The sequence below is a fragment of the Eurosta solidaginis genome, chromosome 5 (assembly GCF_040869045.1).
Source record: "Eurosta solidaginis isolate ZX-2024a chromosome 5, ASM4086904v1, whole genome shotgun sequence".
NCBI lineage: Eukaryota > Metazoa > Arthropoda > Insecta > Diptera > Tephritidae > Eurosta > Eurosta solidaginis.
Genome location: NC_090323.1, coordinates 172,469,730 through 172,487,546, shown reverse-complemented (window position 1 = coordinate 172,487,546; position 17,817 = coordinate 172,469,730). Strand labels below are relative to the sequence as shown.

The 17,817-nt window shown below is 39.6% G+C and overlaps 1 protein-coding gene across 1 annotated transcript; it reads right to left on the bottom strand.

Moving 5' to 3' along the window:
• Positions 1–3,703: 3,703 nt before the first annotated feature.
• Cyp316a1 (Cytochrome P450 316a1) lies at positions 3,704–8,028 on the bottom strand. Its single transcript, XM_067791078.1, has 4 exons — positions 7,794–8,028; positions 5,199–5,670; positions 4,529–5,115; positions 3,704–4,431 (listed from the first exon to the last, which is right to left on the bottom strand). Exons 1-4 carry the CDS (start codon positions 7,948–7,950, stop codon positions 4,085–4,087), a joined length of 1,563 nt encoding a protein of 520 aa, XP_067647179.1. The 5' UTR covers positions 7,951–8,028; the 3' UTR covers positions 3,704–4,084.
• Positions 8,029–17,817: the final 9,789 nt, after the last annotated feature.

Genomic DNA, 17,817 nt, shown 5'->3' with positions numbered 1-17,817 from the left:
AGGTATTGTAACGATTTTACTTGCAAATCCTCTTATTTGCCCTTCTGCTAAGTTCGAGTCACTAAACTGTTGAATAAATAAATCCAATATTGAATAATGGAAAAATGGCCTTTATTAAAGTACTTCACAATAACACTTATACTTTTCACTAGCTGGCTTAATAACCAAACTGATTGATAGTTCAAATGAAACTCTACTATTGCCCGCCAGATTGCGTGCTTAACCAATAACTGCTTGATAGCTCAAATCAAACTGAATTCCAGCGCCTCTACATTTGCTGCCGTTTATACTCTCTGATTTCAACGTTCACATATTTTAGGCGCTTCCAGAGTCTACTAGTTGCCATCAGCTCTCAAACTTCTCAGCTTTAACTACAATTGCACGATTCTATAGCTGCCCTCATTGCATACTTTCATGTGTTTGTGGATTGACTCTCCGCTGCTCGTATACGTACATGGCACATATGTGTAGACGCAATTATTGTTTTGTTTATGTAGATACATAATGATTGATCTATGGATGTGCATGATATCACTGTTTAGCATCGGCTTAGAGATAGCAGCACCCCTTAGTTTTGCTAATATTCGTAACAGTATGTTCATTTTAAGAGTTGATGGGCTTAATACCTTATTACGTAGATCACTTCTGATTGGTTGATATGATAAGTGATCATATCCCGAAACAAACCCATAACCATAACTCTTGGAGAATTAGAGAGTAAGGAAGGTAAAATACCCGAAAGCCATCACAACATATGTGTGTAGTCCATATGTAATTAGTCAATACCAACTCTTCAACATTTCGTTAATAAAAGTGTATAATAAACAGGTAGTAGATAAGTAAAAAAAAATAAATAAATGTAAGGCGCGACAACCTCCGAAGAGATCTAAGGCCGAGCTTCTCTTCCAATTTGTGTCGTGCTCCTCTTGATTTTCCCTACAAATTGGCCGGACGGGACCTACATGTTTTATGCCGACTCTGACTCCGACTGAGAGCTTTTCATGGCAGAAATACACTCGGAGCGCTTGCCAGATACTGCCGAGGGGCGACCCCGCTTAGAAAAATTTTCTTCTAATTGAAAAACCATATTTCTAAAATTTTGATGTTGCTTTGTCCGGGGTGTGAACCCAGGGCATACGGTGCTGTAGGCGGAGCACGCTACCATCACACCACGGTGGCCGCCGTTAGATAAGTAGATGCTATATTTATTCATTTTTTTATATAAGGATTTGCTTATTTACTAGGGTTAGACTAAAAAGACATTGTTGTTTGAGACGATGATTCCACCTTCAAATTAAAAAGATGGTTGGTATCATGTGGAAGCACATTACACGCAGAGCATACATTGCGTACGTCGCGGTTGGTTCTAGATAAGTTAAAGTTTAGCATATCGCCGTATCCAGATCGAAGTTTTGACAAAGTGACGCAAGTTTCCCGCGGAAGTCTGCTTTCCTTAACTGCGGGTATAGGGCACTGGACGCTGAGGACGAGGTTCATCGAGCCTTTATCGGCATGGAATTTCGTCGACTCTTTTTGGGTGAGGCTGGAGGCCTGTTAATGATTTGGTTTAAATGGGTCTTATGTGCCGGATTTTTTCAAAGTGCTTGCGGAGATGAGTCCTTATGTCCCTGGGAGGCGAATCCTGTTCAACAAGATGTCCAGCTTTCTGCATTTTTAAAAAAAACTGTTTGTTCAGCCTTTCTATTCCCTCCTTTATGGAGAGTATTGCCGTCTCTTTGTGTAGATGACATTCTTGCGCCATAAGAAAATATCCCGTGGCTGTGCTGAGGGCGGTGTTTTAACAGCCGGCAGCTTTCTTCAGTATGTTTCTTTTAAACTCAGCAGCCATTCGGCTGGTCAAGTTTCTAAATGTAGCTATGGCCTTGAACCGAAGTGCTTTCAGCGAGAGACTTTGACATTTTGCTGTGGCTCTGCACTTTAGGTGCAGTTGCGGTTCAACGCGCGGCAAAGTTATAATGTTTTAAGATGAGAGGCAGTCGGAGCCGTAGTGCCATCGACGTGGATGTCCAATTTTGCGAAATTTTACACATCCACATCGTAAGTGAGGTCGCCGAAGACTTGGTCGGTGATATTGCCAAGTTACATCAGGCGAAAAAACTTGAGAGACTAGGAGATAGTGGTAAATTTAACAGAATACTAGCTTATTAGTGGAAAAGCCTGTTGCTGTTACTGTGCAGTCATTGGCGTAGAAAACAATGGTAACTCTTTCTGGTGGGAAAGGATAACAATTGCACAAAAATGGGTATAGGACATCATCCTGACGTGCCGCGCGTTTAATTGTGATTGGTTTATATGTAGCGTTCCTAAATGTCTTTATTACTAACTACAGGAATATATTGAACTATTTGAGTCTTACTAGCTGGTTTCTCAGGCTTTAGTAGCGGTTCCACCATCACGACTTTCCATTTTTCAGGAATGACAAAGTTTGACAAAGACAAATTGAAAATAAGCGACAGGTAGCTGCATCCCTTATTGCCAAGTCTTCTAACATCGACATGGCAATTCCGTGCAGCTTATTGCTTTTGATGTTTTAGCATAATTGATGGCTTCTTCATCCTCTTTGCCGGCGATGGTAATGTAAGGCGCACTATGTTTATGTTTATTTGCGCGTTTGCCGGCCTGCAGTCTGGATAAGTCAATCGAAGGATGTACTTGGTATTGGACAGAACACTTTGGTAATCAAGGCACGCATATACCGACCCTGATGCAAAGGTCCGGTTCACGGATGGTTGATGTCGTAAAAACGCCAGGTGACATCTATGGGCTGAACTTCAAGAAATCGATATCGATTGGAAGCTGCCTCACTATTTTTAGACAGAAATTTATGCATTAGAAGTTTGCGGTAAAGAATATCTACGAAGAGGTTTATCCTCATTATGTCAGACAGGCAGGCAGCCTTACGTGCCTTCAAGTCTTCCCCATTTAATTTTAGGCTACTGGTTGAATGCGATGGAGTCCTTAATGATCTATGTGCAGAACCTTTCTGTGGACTCACAAAGGCTCGCACTAGGGAAACCACAAGTAACTGGAAAACAAAGAGTTTTAGACAACAATCGATTGAATGCCCAAGGCAAATGCAGTCCAAGTTGGGTATGCTACCTACAACGAGAGCAAGGAAATGTGACGTACAAGAATAGTAGAGACCAAATAAGTGGCCGATTTATGAGACATTTCACCTCCCACTAGCTCCGAACATTGCTTAGAGACGAGGAAAGATGATTCAAAGGTTCTGTTCAGATAGGCGATGCAACCCAGCACAATAAGGCTCATGAGTTTGATAGGTCAGGAGTTGGGGTGAGCCAATGGAGTAAAAAGTGCGGTAAAAGTTAGCAAAATGTTTGTTCGAAAGAAAAGTTGAAAAATGTAGGTTGTGTAAGCCAGAAAACATTAAAGACGTGCGTTTTCGTATGGACAAGTGGGATATTGCAGTTGGAAAACTAGTAACAATGCATTGAAGCGAGAAGGGTTTTCGACTGGTTTAAAGGTATACAAAGTCTTTACTGTGGCGAATGTTGGCATCACTATGCTGTTAGTAAATAATCACAACAGAAAGCGCTCACACATTTCCTCGCGTAGGGCAGAACTTTATCGTCAGCGGTGATGTATATTTATTTATTTTGCGCTGTCGGGCTCGAGGGGGGCTTTACGGTTGTCCATGGCTTATCAAGTAAATGTTCCGGATTTGAGGGTCGCTGTGGTATTGCTGTCTCACAAGGCCATGATATCTCTTCAAGGTTGCGGCCTCAGTGGGAAAATTTGGGCAGATTTCCGGAACTCTCCCATCGAGAATAAAGTGAGCCGACACAAATTCAATGACCTTGAGAAAGGTGTGTTCCCCTTGGCCGACATTAGTCAGCTGTATAGACAACCTACATACAGTGCTGTCAAACCGAAAAATTATATGTATACATTTATTTATAAACTATAATGGTATGTACATTGAAAACCTCCTTGAACCGAAGGAAAAAATGGGTACTCAGGGCTTAAAACTTCTCAATTCCCTAAGCGGCTGAAATTTCGAGATTAAACTGGCCTTATACCTTATACTAATTAATTAATTAATCTAATCATCATGCGCTCTTAATCCCACTTGCCAGCCATTTGAAGATCTCAGAACAATTTTCACTTCCAAACGCAATTCTTCACCAAAAGGTAAGATTTCATAAGCCAACAGAAGTTGGGCAATCACAGTTTTCATTAGCAACATAGTGCACTTTTTAGCAACACAATTACGCGGTCCTAGACCCCATGCCACCATATCTGTACTCGCATTAGTTAACGCAGCATCAAAACGCTCAGGACGAAAGCACTCAGGATCTGCGAAGCTTTCGGGAAGGCGAAGCATTTCAAAAACATTTATATAAATCTCAGATTCAGCAGGTAGAACGCCATCTTTGTACTGAGAATGAGCTGCAAATATAAGGGGAGAGTACACATAATAGACAATTTAGTGAGCTATAGACATGTTTTGTATAAAGAAAAGACAAAAATAGCGAATCTCTCTTACTATAATTGAAATTATGCTTCAAATCACGCGCTATAATCGGCTGCGGTGGATATAGTCTCAGTGTTTCATTAATGACGTTTTCCAGATATTTCAATTTTAATAAATTATCCATTGTAAAGTCGCACACATTTGTACCTTTGGGCCAAATTTCACGCAATTCTGTAAGTAATTTTTGCTGCACGCTTGGATGTCGCGCAATCATCACAAGAGCAAATGAAATTGCGGCCGGCGTAAGAAGACAACCTTGCAAAATGAACGTATTCAACTCATCACAAATTTCCGCATTACTCAGCGGCTCACCGGCTATGTGAGCAGCGCATAATATTTTCAAAAGCGTGCCATGCCGTTGAGTTGAACGCATTTCGTTGTGTGACTCATCATTGACTTGAATCGTATAAGTCTCTTCACTTGTTTTATCACCAGCGGCTGCAGCTGCACGTTGATCAGATATCAAATCATTGTTGATACGATTAATTGTATTCAATAGATAACGCTGGCGTCGCTTCTGTAGTGGGCAGAGTATGCTATAAATTGTATAGTTTGCGGAATGTAAGCTAAGAAAACGTGATGTAATTAAGTCAATGAGTCTAAAATGATAAAACAAAAATACATTATGCAATTTTTTGTAAGCGTATGCTTCTACGGCAGAAAAAACAAAAGAAGAACTCACGCAAAAACTGCTTTCGCATATTCCAACTTCACTGGTTTCACTTGCTGTGATTGTGGTGCTCTCCCTTCCACACCTAACACAGTCGCACTCAACACATCATAGACGGCTATCTCTACATATGGTTGGATATCGAAACTACTTTTGCCATCACACTCCACACGCAGTTGTTCGCAGAGAACATCCGCTTGTGTCGCAAATACTTGCACAAAATCGTTTAGCGTCGTCTGTGGTTGCAGCCCGTGTGTGATCAGTTGGCGGCGCTGCTGCCATTCTTCACCATCTCGTCTTAGCATGCCATTGCCAAAGACCGGTTGCAGCAGATTGTTATAGCCTGTTGTAAGATGATCTGTGCTATGCAAAAGCTGCGTCACAAACTCATAGTCTGCGGTGAGCACGAAGAGCCGCTCGAAAAGCCAACAGTGTGAGAGTGTTCCAAATTTGTTGAGATAATTGCGCGACTTGGTGAGAAAATCTGCAAGAAAAGAAACGCAAAAAAATCACTTTCGGCTTGTAACTTGGTTTTTGTAGAGGTTTGAAAACAGGAGGTTAGAAATAACGTTAGTAAAGTTTTTTTTTAACAAACAATAACGGATAATGTTCGATCAGAGGGATTTGCTTCTGATAAGATACCGTGCTAATAGCACGATACACAAGAACAGTGTAACTAACAAAAAGTGTAGAACTCGCGGAATGATGCCTCTTAAGGCAACCCTCTCCTTCCTTCCTTGGCTGGTGCACTTCCGCTTTCAGGTCGACGTGCAATTCGTGGAAGCATGGACGACGACAGCGTCACTCTGTTAAAGCAAAAATCTTTGAAGATAAAGATGTTGCATGCGCGAACTTCAGTGGAAAGCAGCGGAGCTTCACAAAATTCTAGTAGGTAACTTCCACCACACCACAAATTTTAACACGATTTTTAACATTATTTAAGCACACAAAATACACCGATTGTCGTTTTAGAGTGTAAAATTGTAAATTCTGAACACATTAGCTGAATAAAAAGTGTACAAATAATTGTTAAATTATAACTGCAGACAGTGGTAGTTTAACAAATTCTGCTGTGGTAAGTGGTGAATGTGACCTACTAGAGTTTTGTGAATCTTGCTTCACACTATTTTTCGTCCCTGCAATTTCTCTATCTTAGCATTTTCTCTGGTTAAAGTAAGTTGGGGCTTGTTGTCTCTGTGACTGCACGGTGCCTTCCATTCAACCCTAACTCCGTAACTCATGCGTGCACACCAAAGTCTACCGTTGTATCTTTAGCTTTTACTCCCTTCCTGGGTTATTATCACCAATGCTGTGGGCGCTGGTCATCAAGCAATTGCTGAGACGGTGGCACTGAAGACCATTCAAACCCATAAAAAATGCAGATGACATTTCAGTCATCATAAGTGGCAGATGTCTACCAACAATCGGCTCTCTGAAGGATCAGGCTCTTTGAGATGTGCACGCCTGTCCATCTGGAGTTTGGTGAACAGCCTGACAAAAAAGTACGTGTATCAAGAAACTTGGGAAGGGTATGCAGATTATCAATGAATGTATACCACACGATTGAGTGAGATAGTATGCTTTTTAATCTTCTGGCAATGCGAGTTGTTTTTTCACCCGGCCTTACCCTAAATCTTTTCTCAAAGACTATCTCCTTGAGGGTATCATATCCCGAAAGTTCTGAGATTTAGATCTTCTCTTTCAATTTAGCCCTATTGCGAGATGACATAACTTTTTACCTGTGATAGAATCATCTTCATTCTCTTCTAGCGATAAAAACACTCCTCGAAGGTTTTAGGCAGTTTTATCGATACTAATCGTCATTTACCGGATATTTATCCGCTAGGCTCAACAAAATAGCATCATTAAGGTACAAGCCTGACAATCTCGGCAACAGTTTGATATGGTCACGTTAAGCATTCTAGGTCATTCAACCACATCCTTTCATGTAGAATTTGAAGTCTCGTAATCCCCGCCTGCTTGATAACCGGGATTCGCTACTGGTAGGTGAAGTTTACAATTGCGTTGAAAAAACTATAAATTGTGCTACACAGGGGTTCTTTGAACTGCTCTATTTCTACGTATAGTAGTGCTTGGGCGAGTATTACTTCCCGCAGCGTTGGTGTGTAAGTAAGCCCTCCGAACGAGCATCTTTCGAGCACCCCTGTAGATGCTACCACTGCAAAAGGTAAAGCCTGCAACTCCAAAAACCATGCGCCATCACCTATGCACACATTTCGCCACTGTTACTCGCTCCTTCGCCCCGAACCGCTATTGTAGCTCTATGTTGATGTTGTCACGAGATTCTCCTCTGCTTACTCAGACCATTGGACACCTTCACTTGTTTGTCTACGCCCGAATTGCCCCAAGCAACTTCGGCGAACAGTGATCAACCCACCGTAGAAGCATTATTTGGCACTGTCCGCCCTCAAACACTTCGTGCATTGTTCTGATTAGTCAGGCCAAGCTGACTCTAATCATTTCACAGTTGCTTCAATTTTACTGCAAAAAGGGTTTTATGTATGCATCTACAGTTTATGTAAAATCATATAACCACTCCACAAAAAAAAAAAAAAAAAACACCAACACACTTATTAGCCAACTTACTTTGTGGCGTAAGCAACAAAAACTTATGCACCGACCCAATTAACGGTAATGCCAAAGGACCACTGATATTAGTGATAAGCGCACGTTTCCTACGCGTTTTCATATAATTAACAGCTGATATGATGGTTAACGATAGAAATATACAAATCACGATCATTGCAAAAATATATTTTATATTAAAATGCAGAAAAAAGTGCAACCAAACACCGCCAGAAATTTCCAGCTGCCAGCTGCAGTGTCCAGCAAAATACTGCCAAAACCAATGCGCACGCTCAGTACCACAGCTGGATTTCAGATTTCATAACGTTGGATACACTCCAATTATTTCTGTTGAGTGCTGCTGTGGTCGCCGCAAATTGATTTCGGCAACCGCAAATATCTTCTGATCTCTCTGTCTCACCTTATATGACGAAAATTAAATTTAGGAAATTATCTGTAAGTACTCGTTTTCACAGTAAGAGTTATTACATAGTTATGACTATAATAATTATACTCAGTTGAGCAGAGCTCACAGAGTATATTAACTTTGATTGGATAACGGTTGGTTGTACAGGTATAAATGAATCGAGATAGATATAGACTTCCATATATCAAAATCATCAGGATCGAAAAAAAATTTGATTGAGCCATGTACGTCCGTCCGTCTGTCCGTTAACATGATAACATGAGTAAATTTTGAGGCATCTTGATGAAATTTGGTACGTAGGTTCCTGGGCACTCATCTCAGATTGCTATGTAAGACGAACGATATCGGACTATAACCACGCCCACTTTTTCGATATCGAAAATTTCGAAAAACCGAAAAAGTGCGATAATTCATTACCAAAGACGGAAAAAGCGATGAAACTTGGTAGGTGAGTTGAACTTATGACGCAGAATAGAAAATTAATAAAACTGTGGACAATGGGCGTGGCCCGCCCACTTTTAAAAGAAGGTAATTTAAAAGTTTTGCAAGCTGTGATTTGGCAGTCGTTGATCTTCAATCATGATGAAATTTGGCAGGAATGTTACTCCTATTACTATATGCGTGCTTATTAAAAATTGGCAAAATCGGAGAACGACCACGCCCACTTTAAAAAAAAAATTTTTTTTTAAGTCAAATTTTAACAAAAAATTTAACATCTTTACAGTATATAAGTAAATTATGTCAACATTCAACTCCAGTAATGATATGGTGCAATAAAATACAAAAATAAAAGAAAATTTCAAAATGGGCGTGGCTCCGCCCTTTTTCATTTAATTTGTCTAGGATACTTTTAATGCCATAAGTCGAACAAAAATTTAGCAATCCTTGCGAAATTTAGTAGGGGCTTAGATTCTAGGACGATGAAAAAGGGCGAAATCGGTTGAAGCCACGCCCAGTTTTTATACACAGTCGACCGTCTGTCACTCCGCTCGGCCGTTAACACGATAACTTGAGCAAAAATCGATATATCTTTACTAAACTCAGTCCACGTACTTATCTGAACTCACTTTGTATTGGTGTAAAAAATGGCCGAAATCCGAAAATGATCACGCCCACTCTTTCGATATCGAAAGTTACGAAAAATGAAAAAAATGCAAAAAAGGGGAAAACCCTGGTAATTGGATTGGTTTATTGACGCAAAATATAACTTTAGAAAAAAACTTTGCAAATGGATGTGACACCTATGGTAGGTAGGAGAATATGAAAAAGTTCTGCAGGGCGAAATCAAAAGTCCTTGGAATTTTTGCAGGAATATTTTTTGTGGTATTACATATATAAATAAATTAGCGGTAACCGACAGATGATGTTCTGGGTGACCCTGGTCCTTCACATAGAAAACTACCACCACTTCCTTTTAAAGTACTCATTAACACCTTTCATTTGATACCCATATCATACAAACCAATTCTAGAGTCACCCCTGATCCACCTTTATGGCGATATCTCGAAAAGGTGTCCACCTATAGAACTAAGGCCCACGTCCTTTTAAAATACCCATTAACACCTTTCATTTGATACCCATATCCTACAAACAGATTCTAGAGTCGCCCCTGGTCCACCTTTATGGCGATATCTCGAAAAGGCGTCCACCTATATAACTAAGGCCCACTTCCTCTTAAAATACTCTTTAATACCTTTCATTTGATAAACATGTCATACAAACACATTACAGGGTTACCCTAGGTTCATTTTCCTACATGGTGATTTTCCCTTATTTTGTCTCCATAGCTCTCAGCTGAGTATTTAATGATCAGTTAAACGCGAACTTAGCTCTCCTTACTTGTTTTGAATGAAATTTAATTTATTTTGTTTAACAAGTCACTTGCGTAGGTTTACATTTGCTATGAAAGCCTTCCAGTGCCACTTGAAATTGACAAACCACTTTACAGGTTTTGTTTTGGTCAGTTGATTTTGTTTATTTTGGAGATCGACGATTGTGTACGCAGATTAGTGGTTATGTGTGTGGAACTGTTGGCGATATGCTGAGCGTGCAAACGAGATAGCTACTGAAGCTATGTAGTTTGCTTTTATTTTAGACTTTTTTTGCACACCGTACGGGCTTTTGTTTTGGGTTCTCTGGCTAAAATAGCAAGTCACTGTGCATTTAGGTTTTTGTTTGTATTTAAGTAGGCCAACTTCAAAGTTATAGTTAGTGGCTTGAGGAGCTTGGCATGTAGTATACCCTGTAGTCAAATCAGCTAGTTTTGAACTACCTCACAACTATTAAGAAGCCAAAACGAAATAGAGAGTCAGCTCTCTTTTTGTAGTCTGTTAATATTGTAATATTTTATGCCTGTATACAGGTCTCATCTCCAGTTTCTGTTGTTGTTGTTGTAGCAGTGCCTGGCCCCATCCAATAGATACGACTACTCGCAATTTGTCATCAATATCCCCTAACCGGAGTCCAAGGAAACCTGCAGTTTCAACATGTTTGGTCCAGAGAGAAAGATGTGTTAGAGGCGTTGGCTCCACATTGCAATTGAAAAGATGGTTGGTGTCATGTGGGTACACGTTGCAACAGCACATACATTATTTATATTGGGGTTAATTCTGAATAAGCAGGAGTTTAACCTGTTACAGTATCCATGTTGAAGTTGAGCTAGAGCGATGCGCGTCTCCCGGGGGAGATTGCCTTTCTCTACTGCGAGCTTAGGGTATTTGACTTTAAGGCCCGGTTCGGTGGATTTCTCTGAGGACCTTCTTGTGTTCTTTTTCTTCATATTTCTGAGTTCTCAAGTGCTATATTTCCCCACATTGCTTGCGGAAATGACTTCTTAAGTCCCTGGGAGGCGGCGCCTTTTCAATCGAATGCCTGATCAGATGCCCTGATTTCTGGATATTCAGCATAAACTGTTTGTTCGACATTTAATTTAAACAATCCCTGGAAATAATCCGCATTGGGAGAAGCATGCATCTATATTGGGTCCCCAGCATATAGTACATATATATAGGTAATAGATGAGAATGAAAAAGCGACTGATCTAGCTAAAACTTGCTCAGTAGAATTCGCAGGTGGCTTGGGCACGATTGGGAGAAGGTAAGAGCTGCATATGATTGATCAAGCGGGAACGATGGAGACTCAAGCCTGAGGCTGTAAAGGTTCGAAGATCATGTGTAGGTCTTACAACCTTCCACTAACAAATTTACTCCTATCATCAAAAAGATAGGACTGTAGACTTATGACGGGTTTTCTGACTGGGCACCGTCTTCTGGCGTTGCATGCCTTTAAAATAGGCTACGTCAGTGATAGCAATTGTAGGAAGTGCGGGTTGGAGGAGGAAACGATCGAGCACGTTTTATGCTCGTGCTCTGCGCTTGTTTGGCTAAGACTCCAGCTATAAGGAGTGATACAGCATTCAGATCTAGAAGCGGGAAGTGTCATAGTTACTTCAAAGCTTCTAGCTTTTGCCAAGAGGACGGAGTTATTTTATAATATTGGTCCTGAATTTTGATAGGGTTTTCAGTTTGGTCGTTAAACAAACTTCTAGTAATACTACGGACTCTTTCATTCTATGTGAGGTCCTAACGGACCCTCCAGTTCAACATAATCTAACCCGTAGCTGTAGTTACTTCATGTACGAGGAGAGTTTGCTTTTGATTGGGATTAATAAGTTTGCAATAAAGCCTTCCTCTGGAGGTTATGGCACGAAAGGGTAAAGCGATCACTTCTATTCTACTATTATGTCGTAGAAGCGAACTCGTATTACTAATCCGACGTTAGGAACGGTTGCCATCACATCCTTTAATTGTGATGCGGCTAGAAACACTTTCGATTGTTAGACTAGTTTTCTGAAAAGCTTGTTCCCTCAGTACTTGTATTGAAAACGTGAACTTTTATCTTGATTATGATGATGTCCCAAGGGTTAAAACCATATGCAGTGAACAATTGAGTGAAGCTGTGAATTGTTATTGGAACTCGCTGTATAGCTGCCTTGCCACCGGATGTCGCCAAGTGCATTATCATCCATTTAGATAACATGGCCTTGTGGGAGGGAAGTAACAAATTAAATGGGGGTACACTGAAATGAAATTCTTGGGTTGGATAGAATCTCGAGTCGTTCCCGTAAATAGACCCGGCTGTCGTTGGCCTAGTCATCGTAGCCGCTGGATTTTGATTACCTCAGCCAATGCTGCTCAGTCCTGATTCCACAGTCGGCGTAGATCTGTGAAATCAGCACTATTTTCATTTCACCAGCTATTGACTTCATTATTTTCTTTTGAATACCGTATAGGCTTTCATTATTACATCCATCTTAATACAGCTACCAACACGCAAATCCATATTTCTGCCTTAAGCAATGAAACGACACATTTTTACAGGCATGCTTAACCAACGAACCGATATCATTTCGTTACGATAATTAACGTTAATAAACGAAACAAAGTCATTTCGTTTCGTTTATTAACGTTAAAAACGTCAAATTAACGAAATGATTTCGTTTCGTTTTCTGCCATATCAAAACGAAATCAAATCGTTTATGTTGATTTTTAATTTCAAACTATGCTGGCAAAGCTGATTGATGGCGGAATCATTAAAGGTGAGAGCATTAGCCAAGCTGATTGCAACTTTTCTCATGAATTTTGACAGTACGAACATTTCTCAGAGTATTTTTGACATTACCACCAACGAATTACACAAACAAATTACATGGAGTTTGTATGTGTATGTGCGCTCGTTGTTACCACCTTACGGCTTCACCATGGCTATAGCATTGCCAGCACAATTCAAACATAAAGTATCACGTTTTTGTTAACGTTTTTAACGTTAACGAAAGCTTTTCGTTTCGGTTAAAAAAGAGGTACAATTTATCTTGATAATTCCTTTATCGATAATATTTCGAAGTGTTTCAACGGAAACGGTGGAAATTTTTTGATAAACGATTAGCTTAACGTTAAGGTGCATCCCTGCATTTTTATGAGCACAACTAAAACTCTTCTGAATAGCACTTGCTATAGATTAATTTTTATACTCAGTTGAGCAGAGCTCACACAGTATATTAAGTTTGATTGGATAACGGTTGGTTGTACATATATAAAGGAATCGAGATAGATATAGACTTCCATATATCAAAATAATCAGGATCGAAAAAAAATTTGATTGAGCCATGTCCGTCCGTCCGTCCGTCCGTCCGTCCGTTAACACGATAACTTGAGTAAATTTTGAGGTATCTTGATGAAATTTGGTACGTAGATTCCTGAGCACTCATCTCAGATCGCTGTTTAAAATGAACGATATCGGACTATAACCACGCCCACTTTTTCGATTTCGAAAATTTCGAAAAACAGAAAAAGTGCGATAATTCATTACAAAAGACAGATAAAGCGACGAAACTTGGTAGATGAATTGAACTTATGACGCAGAATAGAAAATTAGTAAAATTTTGGACAATGGGCGTGGCACCGCCCACTTTTAAAAGAAGGTAATTTAGAAGTTTTGCAAGCTGTAATTTGGCAGTCGTTGAAGATATCATGATGAACTTTGGCAGGAACGTTACTGCTATTACTATATGTACGCTCAATAAAAATTAGCAAAATCGGAGAAGGACCACGCCTACTTTTAAAAAAAAAATTTTTTTAAAGTAAAATTTTAACAAAAAATTTAATATCTTTACAGTATATAAGTAAATTATGTCAACATTCAACCCCAGTAAAGATATGGTGCAACAAAATATAAAAATAAAAGAAAATTTCAAAATGGGCGTGGCTCCGCCCTTTTTCATTTAATTTGTCTAGGATTTTTTTAACGCCATAATTCGAACAAAAACTAACCAATCCTTTTGAAATTTGGTAGGGGCATAGATTTTATGATGTTAACTGTTTTCTGTGAAAATGGGCGAAATCGGTTGATGCCACGCCCAGATTTTATACACAGTCTTCCGTCTGTCCTTCCGCATGGCCGTTAACACGATAACTTGAGCAAAAATCGGCATATCTTTAATGAACTTAGTTCACGTGCTTACTTGAACTCACTTTATCTTGGTATGAAAAATTAACGAAATCCGACTATGACCACGCCCACTTTTTCGATATCGAAAATTACGAAAAATGAAAAGATGCCATGATTTTATACCAAATACGAAAAAAGGGATGAAACATGGTAAGGTAATTGGATTGTTTTATTGACGCGAAATATAACTTTAGAAAAAACTTTATAAAATGGTTGTGACACCTACCATATTAAGTAGAAGAAAATTAAAAAAGTTATGCAGGGTGAAATAAAAAACCCTTAAAATCTTGGCAGGTACTACATATATAAATAAATTAGCGGTATCCAACAGATGATGTTCTGGGTCACCCTGATCCACATTTTGGTCGATATCTGGAAAATGCCTTCACACATACAACTACCACCACTCACTTTTAAAACTCTCATTAATACCTTTAATTTGATACCCATATCGTACAAACTTATTCTAGAGTCACCCCTGGTCCACCTTTATGGCGATATCTCGAAAAGGCGTCCACCTATAGAACTAAGTCCCACGCCCTTTTAAAATACTCATTAAAACCTTTCATTTGATACCCATATCGTACAAACATATTCTAAAGTCACCCCTGGTCCACCTTTATGGCGATATCTCGAAAAGGCGAACACCTATAGAACGAAGGAACACTCCCTTTTAAAAATACTCATTAACACCTTTCATTTGATACCCATATCGTACAAACAAAGTCTAGAGTCACCCCTGGTCCACCTTTATTGCGATACCTCGAAAAGGCGTACACCTATAGAACTAAGGCCCACTCCCTTTTAAAATACTCATTAACACCTTTCTTTTGATACCCATATTGTACAAACAAATTCTAGGGTCACCCCTGGTCCACCTTTATGGCGATATCTCGAAACGGCGTCCACCTATGGAACTAAGGATTACTCCCTTTTAAAATACTCATTAACACCTTTCATTTGATACCCATATCGTACAAACGCATTCTAGAGTCACCCCTGGTCCACCTTTATTGCGATACCTCGAAAAGGCGTACACCTATAGAACTAAGGCCCACTCCCTTTTAAAATACTCATTAACACCTTTCTTTTGATACCCATATTGTACAAACAAGTTCTAGGGTCACCCCTGGTCCACCTTTATGGCGATATCTCGAAACGGCGTCCACCTATGGAACTAAGGATTACTCCCTTTTAAAATACTCATTAACACCTTTCATTTGATACCCATATCGTACAAACGTATTCTAGAGTCACCCCTGGTCCACCTTTATGGCGATATCTCGAAACGGCGTCCACCTATGGAACTAAGGATTACTCCCTTTTAAAATACTCATTAACACCTTTCATTTGATACCCATATCGTACAAACGCATTCTAGAGTCACCCCTGGTCCACCTTTATTGCGATACCTCGAAAAGGCGTACACCTATAGAACTAAGGCCCACTCCCTTTTAAAATACTCATTAACACCTTTCTTTTGATACCCATATTGTACAAACAAGTTCTAGGGTCACCCCTGGTCCACCTTTATGGCGATATCTCGAAACGGCGTCCACCTATGGAACTAAGGATTACTCCCTTTTAAAATACTCATTAACACCTTTCATTTGATACCCATATCGTACAAACGTATTCTAAAGTCACCCCTGGTCCACCTTTGTGGTGATATCTGGAAACGGCGTCCCCCTATGGAACTAAGGATTACTCCCTTTTAAAATACTCATTAACACCTTTCATTTGATACCCATATCGTACAAACGCATTCTAGAGTCAACCCTGATCCACCTTTATGGCTATATCCCTAAATGGCGTCCACCTGTAGAACTATGGCCCACTCCCTCATAAAATACTCTTTAATGCTTTCATTTGATACACATGTCATACAATCATATTCCAGGTTTTCCCTCGGTTCATTTTCCTACATGGTTATTTTCTCTTATGTTGTCATCATAGCTCTCAACTGAGTATGTAATGTTCGGTTACACCCGAACTTAACCTTCCTTACTTGTTTTAATTTATTTTGGTACTTAAAGAAAAACAAAATAGCATTTTTATACCCATTTCCGTTGGACAGGCTCGAACGGAAATTAAAATACGAGCATTTCCAGCATTTCAGGGCCATTACAGGCGCCTGCAGGCAACGCTTTTATTATGAAATCTAATTAACACACTCACCAACAACAACAGTCAGCCCAACAACAACGAAACAGGCTATCTAAAGTAACGACAACAACTTGTTTGGCACAGTGGACGGTCTTACAGTCCAACTTGAATGAATGAAATATGTGCGAGTAGAGCAACCCGGCATGGATCTAACAACTGAAGAGCTAGCTGCACCCTTTTTTAGGTTTATTACAATTTTTGAATTTTATTTTTTTAATACCTCCCTTTTTAATTTGTGCAATTTTTTTTACTTTTTCGCCTTGCTGTGCAATTCATATTTGGAGTTCGTAATGCGATTACGTTGCCGTAAAGTGGTCATTTGTCAGTATGTATTTTGTTGTTATTTTTCCCTTTTTTTTGTTTAATCAGCAACGGGTTGTCGGTCAACTTGAACAAATGACAATGACAACAACAGCAATAATCCCAAATCAGCATTCATATCTCGCTTGAATGGCGCTTGTCGGTGATATGTGCAAATTGTTACGAGAATTTACTGACACTTGTTGCTTACACAAGCGTCATCATCACAATTGTTGTTGTAGCAATAGCAATAATTTCAATTTTCAATTTTTTTCCGTATTTAACGAAGAAGATGAAAATGAATGAATATTCTGAACAGATGATGAGATTTTCCCTTTAATTTGCATATAGTATGTATATATGTATGAGTGAAAAGGGTGTGTCCTGGGAGACTCGTATTCACAATGTTTTGATTTAGCTGGACTATAAAGGCGCACAGTGAGTGAATTCGTCCACAGCCTGAAGCCTATTCCGAGCCGGTGTAATTTTAAGAGAAAGCTTTGCGTAAGTCTTTTTGCAAGGCATTCACCCCTTCTTGGGGTGTCATTTGCACTTGCGTCATTATGGTCTTAATTTTGCTAACTACCTATATGTATGCTAAGTAATTTCTTAATTTCTCTTCCAAAAATCAGAATGAAATACCTTGTTTTAAGCACATCTGGCTTGATGGAATTTGGGTCCAAATATGACCTTGTTACCCCAAAAAATATATGCAATATCTATGGGTATCATACGGTTTTTGGTAAAAATACAAAGTAAACAAGTAAGGAAGGCTAAGTTCGGGTGTGACCGAGAGATATGAGAGCTTTGGAGACAAATTTTGGAGTTGAATGTAGACATAATTTACTTACACTTACAATATACTATAAAAGCATGCAATTACTGGCATATGCTGATGACATTGACATCATCGGCCTAAACACCCGCGCTGTTAGTTCTGCTTACTCCAAACTGGAAAAAGAAGCGGTAAAGATGGGTTTGATGGTGAATGAGGACAAAACGAAGTACCTGCTGTCATTCAGCAAAGAGTTATCGCATACGCGCCTTGGCAACCACGCTACTGTTGGCAGCCATAATTTCGAAATACTAAAAGACTTCGTTTATTTGGGAACCGGTATCAACACTAGCAACAACGTCAGCACTGAA

Excerpts from the sequence above, each read along its gene's own strand:
- Cyp316a1 (XM_067791078.1), bottom strand. The coding sequence starts at position 7,950 with ATGATCGTGATTTGTATATTTCTATCGTTAACCATCATATCAGCTGTT. Across the intron at positions 5,671-7,793 it reads TTTGTTGCTTACGCCACAAA|ATTTTCTCACCAAGTCGCGC; the intron begins GTAAGTTGGCTA and ends CTTTTCTTGCAG. Across the intron at positions 5,116-5,198 it reads TATGCGAAAGCAGTTTTTGC|ACTCATTGACTTAATTACAT; the intron begins GTGAGTTCTTCT and ends TTATCATTTTAG.